This window comes from Mya arenaria, chromosome 13 (genome assembly GCF_026914265.1).
Source record: "Mya arenaria isolate MELC-2E11 chromosome 13, ASM2691426v1".
In the NCBI taxonomy this organism is placed as follows: domain Eukaryota; kingdom Metazoa; phylum Mollusca; class Bivalvia; order Myida; family Myidae; genus Mya; species Mya arenaria.
The window spans coordinates 48475865-48501612 of record NC_069134.1 but is presented as its reverse complement, the minus strand read 5'-3'; the positions used below and the strand labels follow the sequence as shown (position 1 = coordinate 48501612).

At 37.6% G+C, this 25748-nt stretch overlaps 1 protein-coding gene across 2 annotated transcripts in view; it reads left to right on the top strand.

The window, feature by feature from the left end:
• Positions 1-9507: 9507 nt before the first annotated feature.
• LOC128214025 (sushi, von Willebrand factor type A, EGF and pentraxin domain-containing protein 1-like) overlaps positions 9508-25748 on the top strand; it is a 33230-nt gene continuing 16989 nt past the window's right edge. The window contains exons 1-21 of one of the 2 annotated variants that reach the window (XM_052920239.1): positions 9508-9893; positions 11661-11983; positions 12477-12732; positions 13110-13283; positions 14136-14294; positions 14568-14747; positions 15847-16026; positions 16219-16413; positions 16666-16751; positions 18012-18174; positions 18521-18617; positions 18886-19025; positions 19286-19477; positions 19808-19932; positions 20491-20563; positions 21454-21594; positions 21905-22132; positions 22686-22847; positions 23845-24006; positions 24470-24631; positions 25054-25224. In XM_052920239.1, coding sequence (XP_052776199.1) covers positions 9686-9893; positions 11661-11983; positions 12477-12732; positions 13110-13283; positions 14136-14294; positions 14568-14747; positions 15847-16026; positions 16219-16413; positions 16666-16751; positions 18012-18174; positions 18521-18617; positions 18886-19025; positions 19286-19477; positions 19808-19932; positions 20491-20563; positions 21454-21594; positions 21905-22132; positions 22686-22847; positions 23845-24006; positions 24470-24631; positions 25054-25224 — 3577 coding nt within the window. In that variant the 5' untranslated portion in view covers positions 9508-9685. Of the gene's footprint in view, positions 9894-11660; positions 11984-12476; positions 12733-13109; positions 13284-14135; positions 14295-14567; positions 14748-15846; positions 16027-16218; positions 16414-16665; positions 16752-18011; positions 18175-18520; positions 18618-18885; positions 19026-19285; positions 19478-19807; positions 19933-20490; positions 20564-21453; positions 21595-21904; positions 22133-22685; positions 22848-23844; positions 24007-24469; positions 24632-25053; positions 25225-25748 lie in introns of those variants that run through there. The other variant, XM_052920240.1, reaches the window with a different exon arrangement.

Here is a 25748-nt window from a genome sequence, read left to right as displayed (position 1 = left end):
GCCCCCCCCCCCCCGGTCGAGGAATAACTGGGACTTTGACTTTGGGTCCAGCCAACTCCGGGTAAAATCCTCGTCCTGTGGGGATGAACTGATGGTCAAATCCCGGCCATATGCCCCCGTACCCCAGGGAGCCTAGGTAAGGCATATATGCCCTGCTATATTTTGCTCAAAGACAAAACCACCGCATTCACCCGGCAGGCCACCTGAAAGGTAAAAACACAGCCCATTTCCCGGCTATCCCCGGAATATCCCCAGGCCTGGGGGCCGTGGTTACAATTGACTGGTGCATTATGTACATGTTACATATTTTTAAATGTACTTATGTACATCATTTATGTATATGATATGAGTATGTAATGTTTTATTTGATTGTTTTATCTTAGAAAAATATTAGACTTAAAATTTTGTTTAAAAATGATGTGTTTTGGTATGTGACCTATTTCTAACATACCATAATACATGAACATACCCATTATTTGTTTACAAACTGCATATTTTCAAAATAAACCTGTAAGAAAAGATGTACATGGTTTCGGGCTGGAAGCCATGACTGCTTGGATACAAGCGACCTTCGTTTGCTTGGTGTAGGTCTCGTTGAACGCCATACATTTGTGAATCATTATCAACCATATGCACAACAACTACACATGTGTGCCTACCAACCCTTACTCTTGGCTAAAACGGATATTAATGCAGAATGTATAATTAATACATGTGCATTTGTTTTTTACGGTTGTAGTTTCTGTTGGTTGATAATCAGAAGTCTAATTTCTTTCAGGCAGGAAAATGACTGAATATTACTAAGTCAACAAATCGGGGTTATATGAAGAATTCCAGCCTGCATTAAATACTTTGTTGGATCATTGAGACAGATTTGACATCCATGTCATCCACAAGGCAGTCACATCTGATAGAGATGATGTGAGTATTTCATATAAAACATATTTGAGTTGGTGTTTGTTGTTTTATAAACTCACTGTATTCAGTAATCCAATGGTAGTGGTGGTGGTGGTGGTGGTGGTGGTGAATATGATGATGAATTTTATTGATAAATTTAGTAATTTTCTTTATATTATATACATGACTATGTATCAGCTTGTTGTTTTGCTTTTTAAATAATGTCGAGAAATATTAAACTGTTTTATTTTATTTTCTATATGTATGGCAGTATTATTATCTATACTAATTAGTTAGAAAGTACTTTTTTTTCTTTTACAGCACTAAACATTCTAGATGGGTAAAGAACCTGAAGGGGCATGAAAACCAAATCAGCATTGACTCAGCATTGAATAATTATCATCTGTGCACACACTACAAGTACAAACGCATGGGAACAAACCAAACTTCAAATGTTGAAGAGTGAAGAATTATTGTGAAAAAATCTAAATGTTAGAATACCATTGACTAAATAAAACAAATAGACATCGATTACCCACAGAGACTGTTTACATGTTATAATATTAAAAAGACATTAGTTGAGAACTTTCACTCTGACATTTTTGGAGGGGCATTACCGCCTACTTAGTGTTCTTGTTTCTTTACATATTTTAATTTAAAAGTACATTCATTGTTTTTAAATCTGAATTCCGAGTTAGTATCATAAATAAAATTCATTTATTTGAATGATTACATTTTATGAATAAGTCCAATTAAGCTTTATCAATTTTTACAAGAAAAAGGTTGATTTTTAAGCATTTTATTAGTTATAAAAATGTATAGTTACATGACATTATGTATATTTTCTTCAAAACTGATGGTAAACTATCATAAATTGTCTTTTAAATTGTTCATTAGACATCATAGAAAATATTTAAAATGATTTCAGCAGGTTGTCTTATTATTAACTATTTTTTATGAATTTATAAAACTGCTATATATTTTCAAACATCGAAATACTGCTCTGTTCCGAAGACTTACAAGATCAATCAAAATGATTTTTTTTCCATGTGTATCAATAATATGTTCGGTTGAACTTAAGTTTTCTGTTAACTGAAGTTTTTTTTACCAGAAACTGTTGTGTTTATTTCATAATCTCTGATAATGTGAAAAAAAAATCAAATATAGACAAAATATTTTTAATTCACGGTAAAAAATCTTCAACATTTGGATAAAAGTCCCATAGTGTACTATGATAATAACTATGTTGTGGGTAAGAGCTTTATAAAAGTGTGTATTACTTATACCTGAAGTTAATTCAGTTTAAATAATTATAGCCTTTAAGGATTTGTGTTTTCATATAGATGTCCTGTTATATTGAGCTTTGTCAATTTTTGTTGTTGTTTTGTATTATGTACAATTACTACTTCTATTTTCTAAATTAATAAAAATTGTCTCATTTGTCGAATTGAATTGTTACATATTTAAGTGAAGAAAAGCACACACTATTGTATTTAAGATCAAAACAATAATATTATTTATTATCTTACTCCCAAATAAGACTTATCACAAATAATATTATTGTTTTGATTTTTTTAAAATGGGTTGATAGATGTCAACAACAATGTTTCTAATGAAGGATCTTGAGTTCAATTTGCTAATTAATAAGAATGAACATAAAACATGGTATTTCTGCCTTGTGATACTATAGTAGACCACAGTAAATCTTTTAGCAATCACCAATCATTTAATATTTGTCATGCTTTCTGCTATTATAAACAGGGTCAAAAGCTTGTTATCAGTAAACAATATTTCAGTAAATGCATTATTTAGTAAGTAGTTATTGTTTTATCTGTCAATTTGATGTGTGTTATAAATACAATTATATGTATTGATTTCAAATAAGAGTTTCACTTTAAAGATGCTCATTTAAAGATAATGAACAGACACACAAAAACTAGACACATTTGATACTAATTATATGAATGATTATTGTTTAGGTGACCTCTGATTTGTTTTGGAGATATTCATAAATGGGTGTTATTCTTTATTGTCTTCAGTTTCTTATACATTTAAGGATTTTTATAATTGCTTTTCTGGTATATATTACAATGTTATTTAATGCAAATGAAAACACACTTTAAACTAGACACATTTGATACTTATGATATAAATGATTATTGTTTACATGTACTCTGATTTGTTATGACGATATTCATAAAGGGGTGTTCTTTATGTTATTATACATTTTGGACTTGATTTAGTATTGCTTTTCTGGCATATATTCATTTAATGCACAAAGATATTATTTTACGTGTTCAGTATCACTTTCACACATTGTTTACTTTGTTTTTGCATATTTGGCCTATTTATGCTTATATGTGCATTGCTGTATTTCAAAACCTTTGTGAAAAAAAGAAACAGTATTATTTCTTTCATACATAGTCTGATACATATTCAGTTTGAATGCGTTATTTTTATCATATTTAAAAATTGCCATTGTCCAATAAGACACATGCTGTTTTTGTGTCAATATCATTATCAACTAAAAACATCCATTTTCAACTCTTCTTTACCATGTAAATGAAGAAGTTAACGTTATAACTCCATTGACCAGATTTTTATGCAATTTTACATTACATTTTAGTATTATTAAACAGCTAAAGACAAGGCATGTTATGTTATAAATGCATTTCATCTAGTAAACAATGTTCACTTTTTATATAACAGTTTAAAAATTATGTTCTATTTATGTTTGCAACTTTCAGACGAAATGATAATGTTTATTAAAGTACTACAAAAAAAATAAATTGTTATTTCATATCACTTCTTCATGATGAATGAGGAAACTTATTCTTCCCTACAAGTTGTCATTCCAGCATGGTGACGTTGCCCCCTCCCCCAATATGATTAGAACTGTAGTGTACATGAACAATAACTCTATTTCAGCGTATTGCAAGAGTTATTCCCTTTGTACCTTTTCCTGTCCGGGCATAACTAGAAAACTTCTTTTTTTGGAATTTCATTAAACATCATTCAATGGTATTTAGCACAACGAGAGGAAGTGCAGTGCACAATGACTATAGCTGTATTTCAGCTAATTACATAATTATTGCCCTTTGCCGCTTTTTCTTGACCAGAGCATTACTTTTAAACTACTTATGGTATTGAAATAAAACTTGGTATATGGGTAGGTGGCAATGACAAAAAGTACAGTGCACAAGCACCCTAATTCTGTCGTGTTCATTAATGTACCACACCCCTAATGAAATGTTCAACTTAAAACTCTTCAATTTCAATGCTTTTGCCTATGTTGTCAAGCAGAATACTACAAATATTTTGAGAATTTCATGGATGCGGTTCAATGCACCATAATATGCTTGTTGGCCTTGACATTCCTTGTTTTTCAACATATAACAAATGCATAAACTATTAAACGGCGCCCTTTGATGCTTTGCATCAATGGTCTTTCTTGTTTCCATTTATTTTGAGAATCCGCTCCCGACTTTGGACATGGGCTTCACAAACATATCAACTCTAAGCCGGCTGGTGTGGAATGCACAAATGAATCAGCACAAAGACACCCTGAGATGATGGAGACGAGCACACGAAATCAAGATTTGATTAAACTTGATCACCCATCTATGCCAAAAGCAGCAGAAGGGTGGTTACACAGCGTGTTACCTCAGATTTCAGCATAGAAAATACTTTTTCTGAATCGGATGCAATATTTTAAGCTCGCCTGAACTAATAATGACCCTATTGACAATGCTTGCTCCATTTAGTTATTTTAGAAGTTAAGAGTGTCTATACTGTCTGTATTGATAAGGTTACGCCTTGGGACTGAATTTCCATGGCGTTGGAGGGCGGTTTAGTACTACAGTCAACGTCCTCTGAACACTACAGTAAACATACAATCAATTGACAAGAACATGCGGGTCATTTCTGTCCTTTGCAATCATTAAAGCTCATTGATCAAAGATGAAATACCTTTCGCCTACTAGTTTGAAAACTGTATAATTTTACTATGGCAGTATTTTACCTAGTATATCATACGGATACTGAAAAAATGTGTTCATAAATGCATGTGCACTATTATTGTGTTGGATAACTGTTCTAAACTGCTGATAATGAGAACTTATGTATACATTTATATATACCAAATTATTGTGTTGGAACTTGCCATTGTCTTCAGAATCGACTTAAAATAACTTGGTATAAACACAACTAACATACGTCTACACTGAATTTACATAACACAAAACTTGGCCATTACTTTACTCTGGAGATAGGACAACAAATCAGGAATTGATACAATTAAGAATCTATTTTACATTTATAATGTAAAATTTCAAATTTAACAGAAAAGTTCATTGTTTATATTGAAATAAATTATATGATGACTTAATAATTGAATTAACCCCAAAGCAAGAGGTATCCATCAACATTATATGAATAATGTTCAAATGAAAATTCAATAATACTACAGTGCAACTTGATTTGTGTCAATTTTTTTTCATACATTTACAAAATCTTTCATTTTGTAACCGTACCTCTTCAATAACGATGGTACTGGTCACAGATATTTGAGATTTTTAGTCGTTTGTTCCTGTGGTTCCTATGCAGTAAATGTTTCAAATAAAATTTACGTATTTTTCTTAAGTGTGACAGCTACAAAAAAAGCATAATCACAAGGCACATTAATTATTAAACCCTATGTATCATGTCCAAACAACGAATTTACACATAGCTCTTTTTGTCAATGCATGACTTTTTAAAGCCATTCCTTCCATGGGTTCAGGATATAAAAACCACTTATTATCACAACATCATATTTCCCACCAGAAATTAATCAGCCAATGACTTTGTTGGACATTTTAGTTTTATCTTCAATTCCATCTGGACTGGCTGCAAAGTATAGCTTCTGTTCAATTACTATTCCTGATTTAGACACCTGCTTCCCTGTTGCATGTTCAATCCATGCTATTCAATTACTATTCCTGATTTAGTAACTTCCCTGTTGCACGTTCAATCCATGAGCGCGTTTCAGCTTCATGTTTAAGTCCGTGTTGAGTTGCACTGTTCGCCATGAACCATGTGGTGATCTTGTTGGGACTCGGAGCTTCACGCCTTGATATGGAAATGCATTAACCGTACTGGATGGACATCTTGCCTCAAGACTGATGACTGTCCTGGGGTAGCATCGCTTATATCATCATTTGTTTCAGTTAATATGTTTATATCAATCATAGAACCACCCTACACGATTGACGTCTAACATCTTTTACTGGTTTGGAACGATCTATGGCATGGTCTATATGCTCAAGTTGCAATCTTTTTATGAAGGGCCTTTCTAAAGAATTCTACCTTTACAATTCCATCAAAATTGTGTGCTAGAGTCACTTGCGTTTGTTAAATATAACTTCTACGAGCATGCGAAATGTCCAAAATCGGTGAAAACTTGACTGCGATAACACAAAATGTGTGCAAAGATTCGTAGAACTGCCAAATTTGAGGTTTTAATGCAATTTGAGTCCAGATTCGGTACTATGTGGGGTTATTGGCTGAAAAGCCTTAAACTTACAAATAAAGAGGCGCTTGGAAGACACGGTAAAACTGGAAATAAGTAAAATCTTCGAAACCAATGTTAGGTGTTATAATTCGTACTTCAATTGAGACTGAGGATATCTTTGAGTGTTTTCAACTCTGTCAGCAGCTTTGGCTTAAATCCTCGACTTATTTAGGGTTCTGGTTTTGAATTTCTTGATTCGGAAATCGTCCATAACTTCTGAATCATTCGAAATGACGCCACTGCCATCAGAATCAGAAGGACTGATAAACTGATGGATAGTTTTACCTTTATCAAAGATATTGGTAACATCACGTGATAATGTGATCAACCAATCACACAAAAACTCTTTGGCATATCGCGTTGCTAACGGGTGTCTTCTAAGACAATATCTGAGCAAATATCTTCATTTGTTGAGGGCTCCAGCTGTGAGTAATATTGATTATTTGAAAAAGTATACATACATACATGGGATCCGTGCGTGCTACCTGTAGTGCCGCCGGTCAACCCTATGACTCTGCCCATGGGTCTTATCAGTCCTATAAACGTGCAGAGTGTGATTTAAGACGCTTGCATATACAGTGTATACGTGATTATCTTCTACAATTGGTTAATATAATCGACATGTGTGCGGAGATTGACTCGAGCGCGGAGTAATTGTAACGCTTCTTCAAAGCAGAAAAAAATCCGCTTGGTTCCCAGTGCTTCAAGGACATAGACAATGGGTTCGTATGGAAAATAATATAAGGGCATTCACGCGGCATTTCGCACTCAACACTTACAAAGTTAGCATATCATTTTGGTCGTCTGCGCGAAAAGACGTCACGCAGCTGCGCCCGGCCTGCCGACTTAATCGTTCAGAAGACCAGAAATTAACACTTACTATTACATAGCAATATTAAAAATATAACCCTTTTCAAGTCTAATGCAAAATTACTGAAACTAACGTACGACGGGTTAATCTGCCAAACTTTGCAGACGGTATTTCAACCCATGATTTTGGCAAGAAAATGAAATACTGTTTTTTTTTTAATCTGTTAAATACATTTTGTTCCGACAAAATAATTCATTTTAATTGCGTTTTATGAGGGATGGCGACAGAGACACAACCGAAAGTTGAGAATAATACGATTTAATAGCAAAGCGCATTTTTTTCCTGGGGCTGTTTAAAATTGTTCCAGATGTTACTAATGTAAGTTGTGATCTTAAAAAAACATTCAGTACAAGTTTAAGTGAAACAAAACAAAACTGAAACAGTTTAAGTCAAGTTTTCCTACTTCAAAATTAGGCCGTAACAATTTGATGTTTCGTTCGACCGAATTACAGCACCTATTTCTGAGAAATGCAGAAAACAAATAATTAAGCGACCGCTCCTCTTCACAAGAATTCGAGAAAACGATAAAATACACGTTCTTGTAAAACCATGTTGCAACGAAAAAAACACATAACATGTTATTATAATTATGTCTCTGGAAAATCCTGAAAAGCATTTATATGCCATGGACATTCCGTGAGGTATTTGCATTACACTAACACTAACAGGGAGAATAAGGTAATGATTAGTCAGGACTACCATTGTAAATGATTAAGTATGAAGCAAAAAATGGTTTCGTCTGCACCCGCGACTATTTTAAAACGACACAGATTTTTTACCCCTGCTCGCTCCAGGTGGTTTCGGAAAACATCCGTAAACAAGGTACAAATCTTTATTTGAATGGAAAAGAACTATTGTTTAAAGGAACTATGTCATGGTTTGTATAATGCACATTTTACGGGGGGGGGGGGTTATTACGAAAGAAAGTGAGGCAAATCATTAGAACTAAATATTGTTGAAGTTGAATATGCTTAAATTGTGTCTTTGAAATCCACGGTTATGAAAAACGTTATATGTATTGCCCAGTCCAAGTCAGACTTAGCTAGGGCCCATGATCAAAGATGGGAAAAAAGACGTTAATAAATATGGGTTACACAGTTATGATAAAGTGTATTAATCGTGTACCGCAAAGGAAATATTGGTTTTGCTGAAATAATATAGCCGGTTATTTTATCCTTTTATATCAGTAACTCAACATCAGTATTTCGTCACTCAACAGGAAATTGTTTCTCGTCTGTGATTCGAAGCCTCGGTGCCGTCGTCGTCAACGTCGTTATTGACGTCTGAATCGTCGTGCAAAAACTTTAACATTGACCATAACCCGAACAGAGTTAAAAGGACTTGACACCAGATGGTGCAACAATCGGCAAATAAATTATTTCCTCAAAACAAGACTAGAATTGTTAATGCGGGCTTGAAGGATGCCAATAATATATCATTATACATGATTAAAAGAATATCTTGTCGCTGTCTCAGCTAAGTGTACCCGTTTAAAATTAGCGCAGAATGGTTTCCCAGTTTATAGTGTGTATATTTAGCGTGTGAAAATCACGTGATTAGTTTCCCAGTATATAGTGTGTAAATTTAGCGTGTGAAAATCACGTCATTTGTACAGATACATATATCAATGTTTTTTAAACTAACTGGGATCTAGAACAGCCCCAGAAAATTTCGAATTGGAAAAATACGCAAAAACTGCGAAAGTCATGTGTCGTAAGCGATATGATACATCAGTCAGTAAATTTCAATGCGTTGTACACAATAGCGGCATCGATTTTATGTAAGATTTTGACAATATTCTTTTTTTCTTGTAAATCATCTGGTGTCTTGTCCCTTTAAGATGGTCAAATGAAACCTAGAACACAGTCTGCCAGAGACAATGCAAGGGACAAATAAATCTGGCTCTTATACTTGTTCAATTGTATCCCTTCCTAACTGGCTACACTCATGCTGTTCCTTGTTCGAACTGGAAATATATCAATTCAATGTAGATAGAGTTCCAGAAAGACGTTTACGAACAGATTATGTTATGTTTGTAAGAATGAAATATGAGACGAAGTAAACTAGATAAATCATGATAGACATACGATATCAGATGAATCGAGATAACGCTGGCTTATCAGCTGAAAGCTCTGCAAGAAGCTATCATTTGAACTAATTTATTGAGGATTTTACTGACTTTTGGTTGAAGAGTACTGCTCAAATGTTTACCTTACTTGTTTATTCCATGTTATATTGCGTTATCTTACTTTGTTCTGTAAGAGTATTTTTCTGATGTTATTATGAAAGAAGTAGATGGATTGTAACAGAATTGTTACAGCAACTATTCAAGTGGATGTTGGAATTTCTTATAAAGTGTTGAGATAATGTATCTTTTAAGAGGACTTGTTCTGAGTGTGCTGATTGGACACTGTTTTACAGTGTTCAAATTCAGTTTCGGAGATAATGACGACGACGACGACGAGGACGACGATGGACCTGTGATATTTAATTATAACCAGTTTTTGAAGAAACCACATTCCGTGCGTGTTGATTCGAAATCTAAAGTAGAAACGTTAGGCCGCGTTTTCAAAGGTAAGAACGTAGTTTATCAAGGACGAACAGAATTGAACAGAACAGAACAGAACAGAATTACTCATTTATCGAATTTGTTTACAGGAAACTTAGCCCCAAGTTCGCAATAACTCTTAAGCGTAAAACAATTTAGTATCTTATTTTCATATAGCAAAATTATTCACCTTTACAGAACAAAAAGTAGTTACTACTAATATATCTCAAATATTGTTTCCTACAAACGTCCTAGAAATAAATAAAAAAAAGCCAAATTTCACAACTCATACCCAATCAAAAGGATTATGTGGAGCTTTATTCTGTTATAAGGGACTGGTGCCTATAATGTATACATTTTCGAACACATGATTATAAGGACCTGCGTCTATGTGTATACCAGTATACCATATACAGGTTATAAGGGACCGGCGTCTATGTGTATACCATATACAGTTTATAAGGGACCGGCGTCTATGTGTATACCATATACAGGTTATAAGGGACCGGCGTCTATGTGTATACCATATACAGTTTATAAGGGACCGGCGTCTATGTGTATACTATATACAATTTATAAGGGACCGGCGTCTATGTGTATACCATATACAGGTTATAAGGGACCGGCGTCTATGTGTATACCATATACAGTTTATAAGGGACCGGCGTCTATGTGTATACTATATACAATTTATAAGGGACCGGCGTCTATGTGTATACTATTTACAAGTTATAAGGGACCGGCGTCTATGTGTATACCATTTACAAGTTATAAGGGACCGGCGTCTATGTGTATACCATTTACAAGTTATAAGGGACCGGCGTCTATGTGTATACCATTTACAAGTTATAAGGGACCGGCGTCTATGTGTATACTATATACAATTTATAAGGGACCGGCGTCTATGTGTATACCATTTACAAGTTATAAGGGACCGGCGTCTATGTGTATACCATATACAGGTTATCAAGGACCGGCGTCTATAATGTATACATTTTCAAACACATTTTGTCGATATGTATACCATATACAGGTTATAAGGGACCGCGCGGCGTCTCAAGTGTATACATTTTCGAACACATTTTGTCCATGTGTATACCATATACAGTTTAGTAGTGTGACGTCAGAGTGCCACTGTTAATTAATTGAATAAATAATCATTCGAATAAAGAAACAACATATGAATTATATTTAATTTTTATATCGAGGTTTTCTCTGATTTCGAATGAGCATTTTTTACGTAGTTTCACGGAGAACAATACTCATTTTTTTTAAATACTGTTTACGAGTCTATGAAAGTGAACTTGCGCAGTTTCACGTTCCATAAAAACTTAAAAAGTTGACTTGCAAGCTTTGAGGATTCTGCACTGATTTCCAACAGTCATAGAGGGAATTAAATTGATTTAGTTTAGATCGCAATATATTTATTTCACCGAACGAGCACCAATAGCTGTACATCTCACGAATGGCGTAGCCATGAGTGACAGATCACTTCTCGTTATCTGGCATCGGTGAAATTGCGTCCCAGCTCTGTGCGCGCTGACGTTTGATTTGGGACTTAAGGGCGGGATGGAATTTTCAAAAAAGTAAGAAATAGCAAATTGATATTTTCAATGAATAAAACAGTGAAATATCACTTTTTTATTTTACTAATAAATATCTATTAACCAGCGGGAGGCAAATGATTAAAGGTGGTATTAATACAATTCTTCTGTATTTTACTGTTACTGTGTATATATAACGAATCTATTAAGTGCATATTATTACATCTGTATCTTATCAATCTCTACTAGGTCATATTAAGGACCTGAAGGATGGATCGGGAGGGGCTCTGGACCTCCTTTTCCTGGTGGACAGCTCCACCAGTGTCGGCAAAAATAACTTCGTTGAGGAGGTCAAATTTGTCAAGAAACTGTTGTCTGACTTTACCGTGGACGTGAATGATACACGCGTATCCGTGATCACTTTCTCGTCACGAGAGCGCGTCATACGTCACATTGACTACTTGGACGACGCGGAGAACTTCCGGCACAAATGCTCCCTCGTTGACGATCTTAAGAGGATCGATTACAGCGGAGGCGGCACGTACACAAGAGGGGCTTTGTTGGAGGCACAGGTATAGCATCTAAAAATTACTTCCACAATCGGAATGGATGGCGATGATTGCCACAGCGTTTAGAAATAGTGAAAAATATTGCAGAGGCAAAGGAAATGAACCTATACTCATGTTATTTTTGTTTTGTTTTTCAACCGGGGAATGGAAGGGCGATGAATGCTCAAAGGGCATTAGGTGAAATAATGCACATTCTGGTTGTCTATGAGGTGAAGCTCAGGCAACTATATGGCTTCTTGTAAATTGCAGATGTTGTCTAAAGTTCACAACTGAAGGACATTTGACGTTTAAGATGTCACCAATATTAACAATTGTAGTGTAAAATCTGATTTAAATCTGAATGACGGCTGCCGAAAATTAATCAATACATGTGCGTGTGGCGATCAATGACGCAAATTTTCATGCCATTGCTATATGCTGTCAGAGAAGGGATGCCTCTGAGTTTCCCTTTAAACCGATTAATTTTGTAAATGTAAACGTATTATTTCTTTCGCAGAAAGTGCTCCGCAACGCCCGACCGGAAGCTATCAAGGCAATCTTCCTGCTGACAGACGGTTTCTCCAACGGTGGCGACCCTCGTGGAGAAGCGCGGCAGCTGCGCGCGAGCGGCGTGAAGATTTTCACGTTTGGCATCCAGAACGGAAACGTCTTCGAGCTGTACGACATGGCATCCACGCCGAAGAACGAGTCCACGTACATCTTAGATAGCTTTGAGGAGTTTGAGTCGCTCGCCAACAGGGCGCTGCATGAAGGTACTACTGAATAATTTGTTTATGCTTATTTTGATTACATCGACTGTGATACAAGTTATTACCATACTATAACGTGTGTTCCATCTATGGTGTTCGGCTTGGGACTAGCCATTTGAGTACCCTTGAACTGAGGGATTAAGCGGATCAATGTCCGGCTTGATATCCACACGTCCTCCTCCCACGCGTCCAGGCCAGAAATCGCAGCCCCTTACTCTTGGTGAGAAGCGGGTGCGCTTACCACTGTTTTTTGTTCTTATTTGACTCGGATCATATCGGGGTCTGCCTAGCAAATCAATTTAAGAAACCTGTTGTGATACAAATGCAGTTATGCATTGTTGTCTCGGTTCCCGAAATCATACTTCAATACCTTTTAACAGATCTGAGCAGTGGGAAGTATGTTGACCAGCCGGTCCGGAAGTGTAACCGACTGTGTGTGGGTCGGGACTGCTGTGACTCGATTGCCACGTGCAAGTGTGGCACCCACACCGGCAAATACGAGTGTCTTTGTCCGCGTGGTTACTATGGGAACGGGCTACGGGGAGGATGCCATGGTAAGTGAATATCAGCTAACCCTTTTCAAAAAGTATAGTGTATTCATATATAGATCATAATCATTAATAGTTGGTTGGTTAGTTGGCAGATAGTTGGTATAAGAACGATCGAATGATTGCTTGACTGATTTATTAATGTATTAGCTGGTTTTAAAAATAATTAATGGCTGGCTGATGAATGGGTGAATGTATAGATGGATGGATGGATGGATGGATGGAGGGCAAACTCCGCGCAGTGTTACTTCCCTTGCAGTACAGTAATCACTGCCACCACAAGATTTTCATCCAAAATTGGATGAAAACTTTTAATGGCATTTTTTTTAATCATATATATTTATTCTTATATCCTTTCTTAAATAATTACTTTACGCCAGTTGATAGGCATAATATGTTTTATAAAAAAATAACAATTAAAAAAAAACATTCGGAAATGTTCGGTCTTTTTTCAAATTGAAAGTAGGATTTACAAATTACAATATCAACATGGATGTGTTGTTAGCTATTCAGACATGTATCGAACGTTTTGAACCAGGATTGCAAGCAAAACCAAAACAAATCGAATGTTATTTTCTAAACAAATGAAACATGTTGCTGGAATTTCTTTTAAAGGTGTTCCGTCCATTTTGTAAATTGCAATCACGTGCCGTTTTATCTATCATCACGTGATATTTGTGAAGGCAGTGATTACTGTACTGCAAGGGAAGTAACACTGCGCGGAGTTTGGATGGAGGGAAGGAGAGAGGGAGGAAGGGAGGGAAGAAGGGAGAGACGGACGTACCTCTTGATTGGCTGATCGATTACTTAATAGCAAGTTTCTCATGCCAGTATTTTAAAATTGAAGGTGCATTTCAGCCTGTCCCACGGGCACGTACAAATCTCATGACCGTCCTGGTGACGTACGCACATGTGTCAAATGCCCGGATGAAAACCACGTGACGGTACCGGGCGCCACGTCCATGGAACAGTGTGTATGCCGGAAGGGCTATCGAAACTTCGTTGATGGATGTGCAGGTTTTGATTAGTTTTCTATAGTAACTTAGTGTTAGTATTAAATGGCATTTTCTTACACTGAATATTTTAAAAAATGCAAGCTACTTCCTAGTTCCTTCTCGGATATTGCTGCTGCTGATGGTGATGATGATGATGACGATGGTGGTGGTGGTGATGATGGTGCTTGTGGTGCTGATGATGTTGCTGCTGATGATGATAACTGTTTTGATATATGACTGATTTTTTTTCTTACTTTTTTGGAAATAAAGTTATACGTATGTATCACTACGCTAGTTCTGAAGTGCCCAACCCTGTACGTACCTAAGAATGGCTATTTCGTGAACGACAAGTGTAAGAGCGTGTTTAACGCGGCGTGCGGACTGCGGTGTAAGCCGGGCTACGAATTACGGGGCTCCAGTCTCCGCATCTGCCGGGAGGATGGGTCATGGTCCGGGACGGAGACGAAATGCATCAGTAAGTATCTTTTACCGCCTATTAAAACGATATTCAGCGTTTGTACGTATGGTTAAAACATAATGTTCTTCGTGTTTTATACTACACACAAGTTATGTACACCCAGGTTATATACTACACACAGGTTCTGTAGTACACCCAGGTTCTGTACTACACCCAGGTTATAGATTACACACAGGTTCTGTACTACACCCAGGTTATAGATAACACACAGGGTCTGTACTACACCCATGTTATAGATTACATCCAGGTTCTGTATTACACCCAGGTTCTGTACTACACCCAGGTTATAGATTACACACAGGTTCTTTACAACACCCAGGTTATAGATTACACACAGGTTATGTCCTACACCAAGGTTATAGATTACACACAGGTTCTATACTACACCCAGGTTATAGATTACACACAGGATCTGTACTACACACAGGTTTTGTACTACACCCAGGTTATAGATTACACACAGGTTCTATACTACACCCAGGTTATAGATTACACACAGGATCTGTACTACACACAGGTTATGTACAACACCCAGGTTATATATTACACACAGGTTCTATACTACACCCAGGTTATATATTACACACAGGTTCTATACTACACCCCGGTTATAGATTACACACAGGTTCTATACTACACCCAGGTTATAGATTACACACAGGATCTGTGCTACACACAGGTTTTGTACTACACCCAGGTTCTGTACTACACCCAGGTTCTGTAGTACACCCAGGTTATAGATTACACACAGGTTCTATACTACACACAGGTTATAGATTACACACAGGATCTGTACTACACACAGGTTTTGTACTACACCCAGGTTATATGCTACACACAGGTTCTGTACTACACCCAGGTTATAGATAACACACAGGTTCTGTACTACACCCAGGTTATAGATTACACCCAGGTTATAGATTACACCCAGGTTCTGTACTTCACCAAGGTTATAGATTACACACAGGTTCTGTACTTCATCCAGGTTATAGATTACACACAGGTTCTGTACTACAACAGGTTATATACTACACATATATTATAATGGCACCCCAAATGTTTAAGTCACATTATTAACTCACATCTGTTCTCCCAGTGAAGACGTGTCCGGCGCTCATGAAACCTAAGAACGGGAACATGATCTGCACGACGGACGATTTCAGCTTCAACACAGTCTGCCGCTTCACGTGCGACACCGGATATAAGCTAGTCGGCTCGAGAAAACGAACTTGCCTTGCTATCGCGTACTGGACGGGAATTAACACGAGGTGTAGAGGTAAATGACGTATGAAATTGAATGCTCCCATAGTGGAATAGCGGTACAACCCTCTCCCTTAAATTTAGATACAAGTTATGCCCCCTCTTCTCTTCTCGAAACATGCGTGACATCACACGTCATGAGATCATTAAAGATAAAACGTCTGAAATAATCACCTTCAGTAACGATTTTTTCGGCTAACTCTTGCAGAGATCACTTGTCGCCCTTTACCGGTGGTCCGTGACGGCAGCGTATATCCGCCAGCGTGCGTGGCTGGTGACGTCACGTTCGGTACCACGTGCTCTGTCACGTGTCACCATGGATACAGCCTCGTGGGGCCATATGGCCGACAGTGTCTGCCAGAAGGCATGTGGACGCCCGCAACCGAGGTCAGCCAGTGCGTTGGTAAGTCAGAAACATTTAATTCAATATAAGCATCTGGTTATGCAGAAATGTTCAACTTTTAAAACAACATAAACATCATATTGAACTCCATTTAATACTATTTTAGTTTTTGAATAATTTTGAAGTACATTTTTATTGATGAAATTTGTTGAAGGGATAATGATTTTGATAGCAACGTACATTGTTTTCCCCATTACCGTTTTAGCTGGGTCTATTACCAAACATTTACCCGCTGTTTATTTGTGTTTGTAGACACGTCACCACCATTCATCACGTGTCCATACAATATTGAGGCTGACACAGACGTGAACGAGAACACTGCTACTGTCTCCTGGCAGGTATAGTGCTACTGTTGCATACATTGTAAATGATTATCCTGAAAACGACACTTAAAAAACACAACATACCCCCTCCCCGCCAAATCCCAAGTATACGAAACGAAAAAGTCTCTTGAAAATAACATCGGGGCCCGAACGTTCGATAAAAAAAATCGGCGCCGCATTTTACACAGACAGCTGATCAAAAATAGACAAATATGGCTGCAGTTTATACGCGTAAGTTTACTGTTTTCGGAATATATTATATACCAGAAATAGAAGTTGTTTTAAACTGTTACCATGTGTACATTATATGTTCGCCATTGCTTTTAATAATGTCAGTGTGTCAACAAGATATGTGTGTGCATGACGTGCATTTAACAAAAGTTTAAATTCAAAACGTTACCGTCTTGAAGCTTTCCATTTCGGCTTTTATTATCGTCTAGTTCTCGGAATTATGCTAGAGCCTTTGTAAATTAATACATAGTAATTTATTTGAAACCCTTTTTGGAATTTGTTGTCAAGTTGTTTTTACTTCAGTTAACTTAAATGACATCCGAGGTACCTACAGTATCGTTGAGTGCAATTAATATACTGTAGGTTTATATAGCATTTATTCTAGGCATGTATGTGTGTGTAAGGTTGACGAGTGGTTTACGACTTAGCCTGTTAATCCGTCGACCCTGGTTCGATACCCCAAACCGGCTAGATATCTTTGTTGTTTTTGAAAGGTTTATCTTAGATTAGTAAATGCTATCTTTTTAATTCAATTGTTCTGCCAAACATCATTGACAGTGAAGACAAATGTTAATACCATGTCATTATATGATTAAAATAATGCATTCAAAATAGGTTTGATATGTTTATAATTAGTTGTGCCCCCCATTTAGAAAGTCCTGGATCCGCCACTGTTTTCCAACTACCAAAATTTAATGTTTTACACACGACTTTTTATACATGATACAACATAATTAAATATTGAGATAGTATATCACAGTTTTGCTTTTAGCTAAACTTATTTCGGGAATGTGTAGGTAAGATTAGAAAAATATTTCAAGAAAAAGCATCAAATTCATCAAAAACAATTCTTAGAATACCCTCGATGTTACTTGGAATTGCAGCCACGTATAACGCTTGTCCGTATTGACATATACAAAACAGTTAAGTGATCATGGAACACACGGCAGTGTAAAATGAAGCCAATGGGCGCGGGCACTCTAACAATTCTTAAACAACAGCTTCTAGCAGTAAACGCAATTTATATAAACATAAAAAATCCAGGTGCCGCTAACAGTAGACAACTCCGGCTGCGTGCCCCTGTTATCTTCCATACCTGCAGTGATGCCGCCAGAAAAGTTTTCCGTCGGCACGACTAAGGTCACGTACATTGCAGAGGACCTGAACAATAACAAGGCCGATTGCCACTTCTACATTGTGGTCAAAGGTATGTTTTTTCCAAACTCTGGATGCACAAGTATATTACAATAAAAACATTGTTCTGATAATTGTATATATATATATATATATATATATATATATATATATATATATATATATATATATTGGACTGATGGAACAAAAAAAAGCGTAGTGGACATCCCTGTCTCATTCCGTAATATATGCATGTTCTTCCTCTCACAAATAACACAAGAAAAATAAACAATTAATTAAAAGCCGACATGATAACATCGCCACATGAACCCACAAAGACTCACACCAACTTTCGGTTGAATCAAAACTGTAAATACTATCAAATGCATTGCGAAAATCAATAATTTAACCATTGGCAGACCACCAGAAGCCGACAATAGACCGTTGTTTTTCTCCCTTACCGATTGTCTCCCCTGATGAGTACGGCGTCGTCAGCTGGGAAGAGCCGCTCTTCAGGTTGGTAGATGCAAAATGTAATGTGTACTGACTTAGAAGTAAATGTCTATGCAATGTTTGTTCCAAATATGATTATGTCATGTTGTCAAGCTGACTGTTCATTTATGAATTTTACACAGTTTTGTTATTCCATACGATTATTATAAATAGCCTTGGGTACTATCGGTTTAAATGGAGAGTATGACATTTACACACGAACTAGATTAGGAATCATTTCAATGTTGTTGTTTTTTAATTATACGCGGTAACTTTTTTGCTTCGACCACAGTGACAACTCGGGCGAGGAGGTTCGTATCCGGCGCTCCCATGCGCCTGGGCTGTTTCCTCAGGGCGTTACAGAGGTCGTCTACACGGCGTACGACTCCAGCGGAAATAGCAACAACTGCACTCTCAAGATAAACGTTATTCGTATGTTTCGTTTGTGTTACATAAGAATCATTTTGATATTATTATGAACACGAGCATTTCAAACTCGAATCGTCGGCATATGTCTGCCAAAACTGAACAATGTAATTTAAGTCAATATCATGTTGGAAATAGGGTAGTAGTGTTAGCTATATTTCCCACTAGATGTACAATATACTCACATTTTCGAATTAGATCACTTGCAAAACCAAACTTACAGAACAGAGTGCATAATTATATGTACGTATTCTCTATACTTAAAGCCCATCCGTGCGAGTACCCGCCCGTACCCCTGAACGGGAACCGCACGTGTTACGAGGACAGTCAGGGTGTGATCTGCTCATTCACGTGCAGGCCCAGCTACGGTTTCGCCGTGCAGCCCGCCCGCCAGTACACATGTGCCTTTGATAACATCTGGGAGCCGAAAGACATGATGCCCATCTCGGACTGCTCCGGTAGGTCACTACCATAATTATACTAGTAGATTAGATCAGTAGTCCAGCACTCTCAATGTAATGTATCTACAGGCATTGCCTAAACATCCCAAATATGAATTTGTTTACTCTTATAAACTTGCAGATATATAAATCACCACTTAAACGGGGGTTTCGTGCACATCACCAGTACTATAAATATGAAACTGTCAATCATGATAGCAGATGCCCTGAAATGGCTGCATGTATAACAATTGTGGTCCTGAATGTAACGCAAACCTGAATGATTCGCTATTGTTTTGTTAATATAAACTCATCGCAAACCTTATAATATGTTTTACGTTTTAACAGCTCTTGAATTGGCCAACGAGCTCATTCAACCTGCATCGTTCACGTTCGCGGGGCTCGTGGCATGTCAGGAGAGGGTTGAGCTCGCCCGGCTAGAGAAGGACTTTGAGAGAAAGATCACCAAACGGGTAAATACGGCCTGCAGGTATCTGCTGCAACCTTGAGGTTGTTGATCACGGGTGCGGATCTAACATCTGGAACAGGACTTCATATTGTTGTTCCGCTAGCGCAGTTGATAACGCCGTCAAGCTTTACCAATAAGTTTCTCGACCTGATTTATGGGTTTGGTGTGTTGTCAACAAGCCGGACAAGTTGATATCCTTCTGGTTCTGATCCGTTTTCTTCCGAAAGACAAAAAACACACCCTCGCTTTACGCCATGCCAACGACATACAAATATTGTCGACCTGGATCGTAGATCGACATTGTAAAATAAATATTAAGTGGGCATAGCTTACAAACGGCCCTTGCTTGAGTCTATGTAACATAATGTGATGATATATAACTTAAAACAAGCATGCATAAATGGACGAGAGGTCAAGTGGTCTAGGTGATGACTCTTACCCAACAGGTGGTAAAGTCATGTGAACGTTCGCCTTGCCTTGCGTTAAATGACATCCGAGAGTAATTCATTCCAGTTTACAGTTGTCTCTCTTCAAACTTTGCCTTTCGTTTATTTTGGGACAGGTCCGTGAGTTATGTGAGGAGGGGGTGGACTGCAGCGTTCGGGATATGGAAACCACCTGCCGCCAAAACACAGGTACACATGGGTCCACAGTTTAATGAAACGGTTATGGTTGACACTAGAGATATATATGACGAATAAACGTATAATGAATGTCGAAACAAACTATTGTCGGCGGTGATGACCGAGTTGTTGGTGTCTCGACCGATTCTGGAACAGAGGGTCACGGTTGGAGCTTCGTCACTATGAAAGCTCTACATGGCTCATGCTTCTGCAAATAAACAAATCATACAGTCTATGAAGGATCCTTCACGATTTGGCATAATATAATACACAAATGTATTCAACGAGCCCTTGGCGAACTTACTAACACAATTCCTGGACTTTGAATATAACAAATGGCAGCTTAATTTTATCAGAACAGTACATTATTTCATTAGATGCATACCCAAAATTTCAAATCCTGGAAGTCATAGAATATGAATATATTTTAATAATGTAACGTGAACTCAACATGTCACAAACTATAGAGTAAATGCATACAATGTCAATATGTAGATATAAATAATTTGTCAAACCTGAAAAATATGTGTAAAATAGAAAATATGAGCATGAGCTGATATAAATTAATTACTATATGTAATGGAAGTTCTATGAGATTCTTTAAGAGATTATATTCCATATCAAAACAACAACAACAAAAACAACAACAACAACAACACATGACAATGCCTTTTCACGCGCTGCATGCATTGCAGAAATGAAGCACAACACCCCTCCCCCCACCACCGTCCCCCGCCACCATTTTTCAACTGATATAAATAGAGCATTGTTAAGTTACAAATGAGTAATACTAACAAAAATAAACAACTTGGAATCGCTTTCCAATTGTGACCCCGCAACAGTTGACGTGTTAAAATATAAAAATAAATTTGACCTGTGGAAATTACACACGCTGTTTTCAGAGGACGGGGTGTTTATTGTCCTCGGTCGGGACAAGCGGTCGATGACGGACCAGAGCCGACAGAGACGTGAGGCGACGGAACCGGAAATAGCAGCGTACGAGACAAAGGACGCCATAGTGACCTTCAACTATGTGCTGACTGGTAATGGAGAGATGATTTGCAAAGTTTTAGATTTCATCTGGTTTAATATCATATTCTTTCTTACACAAATAGAACTCACTTGGTAATTATTTAGTTTCACAAATGGCATCGTCATTATCATTATCGGATGCATAAGCATGTCGTTATCACTTATTTAATGTTGCCATTGATGTCAGCATTGTTAGTTTGTTTCTCACTTTCAGGCTGTGTAAGTCCATTTTGAGTTGGGTTTTCTTTTCGATTAAGAGCGCCCTCAACTATATTACCCAATATTTGTCCTAAAATAAGCATGTTAAGTGTTTCAATGCAGGCAATGTGAAGGACAACACGGCGGCCCCAGGCACTGAGGTGACGCGGCTCCAAGAGCAGCTTGTGACGGTGTTCGACAATATAAAGAAGACTCTGGAAAAGGATGCCAAGAGGGGCGACCTTCATCTAGAGGTAGACGGCCGCCAGCTCGCGCTCCACGACTTCCAGTTGGAAGGCACGGCGGAGTTTACGTGTAAGGAAGGAAGCGTCAGGCGGGAGAAGTCATGTGGTAGGTGGATTCCAAGGAACGTGTTTAATAAATGCATGAATCGAGGGTCGAAGTCTAAAATATTCTTGGTGATATTGAAATAGAAACAGAGACTAGAACCTTTTCGATATGCAAATTGTGATATTGTCATGTTAAGACGTTTTATATATAAATGTGGTTCTACTGAATATATCTACATTATTTACAGGATGAAATTATTGAATTTATAATCATCATATTAAACTGAGTTGTGTTTGTCGATGAAATGTTGAATACACATCATTGTATAATTATGTTGAATTACATGAGAAAAGTATGTTAGTGATAGTGTTGTATGTTTTGTATGTTGCTTAATATGTAAGTTAGTATATGTGTTTTTGTAATACTTTTTGTGTGAAGGCCATGCTGGAAATAAGTAGTATGTCTGTAATAATTGTACACTTAGTATGTAACCTTCGTTAAATAAAGTTGTTATTATTAAATTGCATTTATACTCGTTTGGACATTTACACACAGCAGATAAATACAACAATAACATACATTTTGGTCGTTGATAATTATACATTTTTTTCAGCGAAGTGTCCGGTGGGAACGTTTTTCAACATCGTCAAGCGGGAGTGCGAGAGTTGCCTTCGAGGCACGTTCCAACCCGAGGTTGGTCAAATCTCGTGCTTCTACTGTCCCGCGAACAGCTCGACCACGGAGGTACACGCCACGAGCCAACACAACTGCACATGTAGGGATATATTAATATGTTGATTGTGTTACTATGATATTAAGCTTACTTATACTCGCATTCGGGCAAGGCCCATACGGGGAGTGCTCCCGGATAAGATTGTTAGTCATTGTATGTTTGTAGAGCAGAGTGCACAGACAGACTGTAACCCTGGTTAGAGCTACCCTGGTTCTTTAACGTGCACCAGTGTATAGCACTGTCAATATGTACCCCAATTTAACGTCCCTCCCGGAAGACGATTCGTATTTTTTGTTTAGTTGTGCGGTGGGGAATCGAACCGGCAACCCCTGGATTGACAGTCAAGTGTGTTATCACTAGACCACCGATCCGCCACAAGGATCGTTAGTGTTGACATGAACCCCTTCATAGGTTATCTCGGCCAAATATCCATCGAAAACATCCTCGGATGTATGCCGGTGCATTAGTAAAAGTAGTTCGTCAAACTAATAATAATAGAATTGATAAAAACTATAATATCTTAACGTGCAATTTGTATAACTGATTCAAATTGATCCCCAGTGAGGTGCATTATTGCGTAAATGATTAAGTCTCCTAAAAGTAATGGCCTTAGGCTTAATAGCTCAATTGAAATTACTACGCCATCAACTTGCAGCGAAGTTAAGTGAAAATAATTCTGAAATTGTAATCGGTCCATATTTATCCGAGGTTGTTTTCGATGGAAAATGGCTGAGGTGCTCCGTTTGGAACGCAGTCTGTTTTCGCAAGGGTCAAGTAAAGAATAAATACGAACTAGGGGCTCTCAAAAGATATCAACACAATTCAAACATTGAAACGGAAGTTGCTAACATTTGAACATTTATTGTTAGTGTTTTGAAAACTGTATGGATTTTTTAAAACAAAGGTATCGTTTTTATCTGCACATTTTGCTATGAATTAGTTCGTTAAAGGGCCTACCTATACCCTTTAAATTAATAAATGAGCTCGCCAAAGCCGAGATTGACCCTTAAATTCACACGGTATATTTTGTTACCCACAGCTCTATGTTTGCCCGGAACGTTCTCTAACAATACCGTAGAGCCATGCGAGACCTGTCACCGGGGCTACTACCAGGACACGTACGGACAGACAGACTGCATCAGTTGCCCCAAACGGCACACCACGCTTCGCAGGGGCGTCATGGATCTCGCTGAATGTAAAGGTAAATGCACGCATTTTGAGGGCGACTGTGTGTGCGGATCTATGTTGTTTGTCATGTCAAGGTCGTGTCGTATCATTTTCTTTATAGTTTTAAAGCTATTGACTGGTGTCGGTGATAATTTGAACTTGGAAAACAGCATCAAACTACCCTTTTCATTAAATAACACGTTTGTCCATGCTATTGTTTATGCTATTGACACGTTTAAAACCAATGTATCAAATGTTTTAAGTTTTCTTAAAACTCTTATTAGCTCGTCAGATTTTCAAAGAAAGAAAAGCCGAGTCATAGTCATGACCTTAGTGTCATTGTCGTTGTCAGCTTTGTGGCCGTCTGCGCCGTCATGGAAACACTGTCACCTTGGCCGTTGTTGTTAAAAGAACGTGTTAAGTGAACCTACGTTAGCAGTTATTCTTTGCTGAAAATATATTACTAAATAACGTCAATTATTTATCAATATTTTCAGAAAAATGCCCGGCGGGTTATCTGTCGCGGACGGGCGTGTCACCGTGCTGGCCGTGTCCCCGGGGGTCGTACCAGCCACGGGTTGGTAGGGTATCATGTCTCCAGTGCCCCAGGGGTACCGACACATCCGACACGGGGGCTACGGACCTCGCACAGTGCCACAGTAGGTCACAGAGATCGGGACACAGACCTGGAGTACCCGTTTGGCTGTTTACTTATAAAACTTGTACTTTCTTTAGTGAAACACCTTCACAGATGTTTGTTAGGTAGCATGATTTAGTTTTGAGTTACACTTTGACAACAACTGTAACGACCTAAATGATTTCCATATACCCTTTAATATAAGCCCGTGGGCCAAAAGGGATGTGTTATGTTCATTTCGACTATATTAAGTGTTGATGTCATTCTAAACATTGTATAACCTAATTTTGTTACGTTTTCATAAATGGTGTATACATGACATACACTTATACTAGTTTGTGTTGTCAGAGAGGCGGTGTTGGTATAGAAGCGTTACGTGGACACCCAATGTTCACAAAAAATAAAAATGCCGAACACAAAAATCTTCGCATACATGTTCTTCAGTGGAGCTGTCCGACTACCCTCAGGACGTCGCGCCGGCGCTCATGTCTGATGGTCAACAAGAAGAGATAGACTTCAATGTGTGCATTTCCCAGCCATGTTTGAACGGTGCCACGTGTAAAGCCGGCCTCTTCGGTGCCACTTTTGAGTGTGACTGTGCCCCAGGATTCTCAGGTTATTACGTTTGTGCTTTATACCAGGTTAACGCATTTTTTAACATTTTTCTACTTTTAATTTAATATTTTTTGCGACTGTACGCCAACAAGTGACGCGACGTCAAATACCAACATTATTTACGAGTATAACGTGCTAATGATATTGACACTCAGTTACTGTACTTCAAATTTAGGATAACTGTATAAAACATGTTGAAAATCATACAATAGGTAGGGCATGCCTTTCTCCCACCTCAGATAAGTAGATCCAACAATTTAACCATGGTAGAAATTCTTATCTTGCCCATGGGCGAAGATAAAATGCCCGTATGGTTGTTGTAATTACCTCCCTTGTTGAAGACTGTCGTCTGTAGCATCATGGAAACTTTGTCTTGTGGCAATATTTGGAACGCAAATTAATTATTTCTCTCTTCAATTATCACCATAAAACAGAAATAAGAAATAAAATCAAGTAATCAAGAAATAATGCTTCATCCTCCTTAGAACTATTTAAAGATCGATTTGACTATTAACGTAATTTGA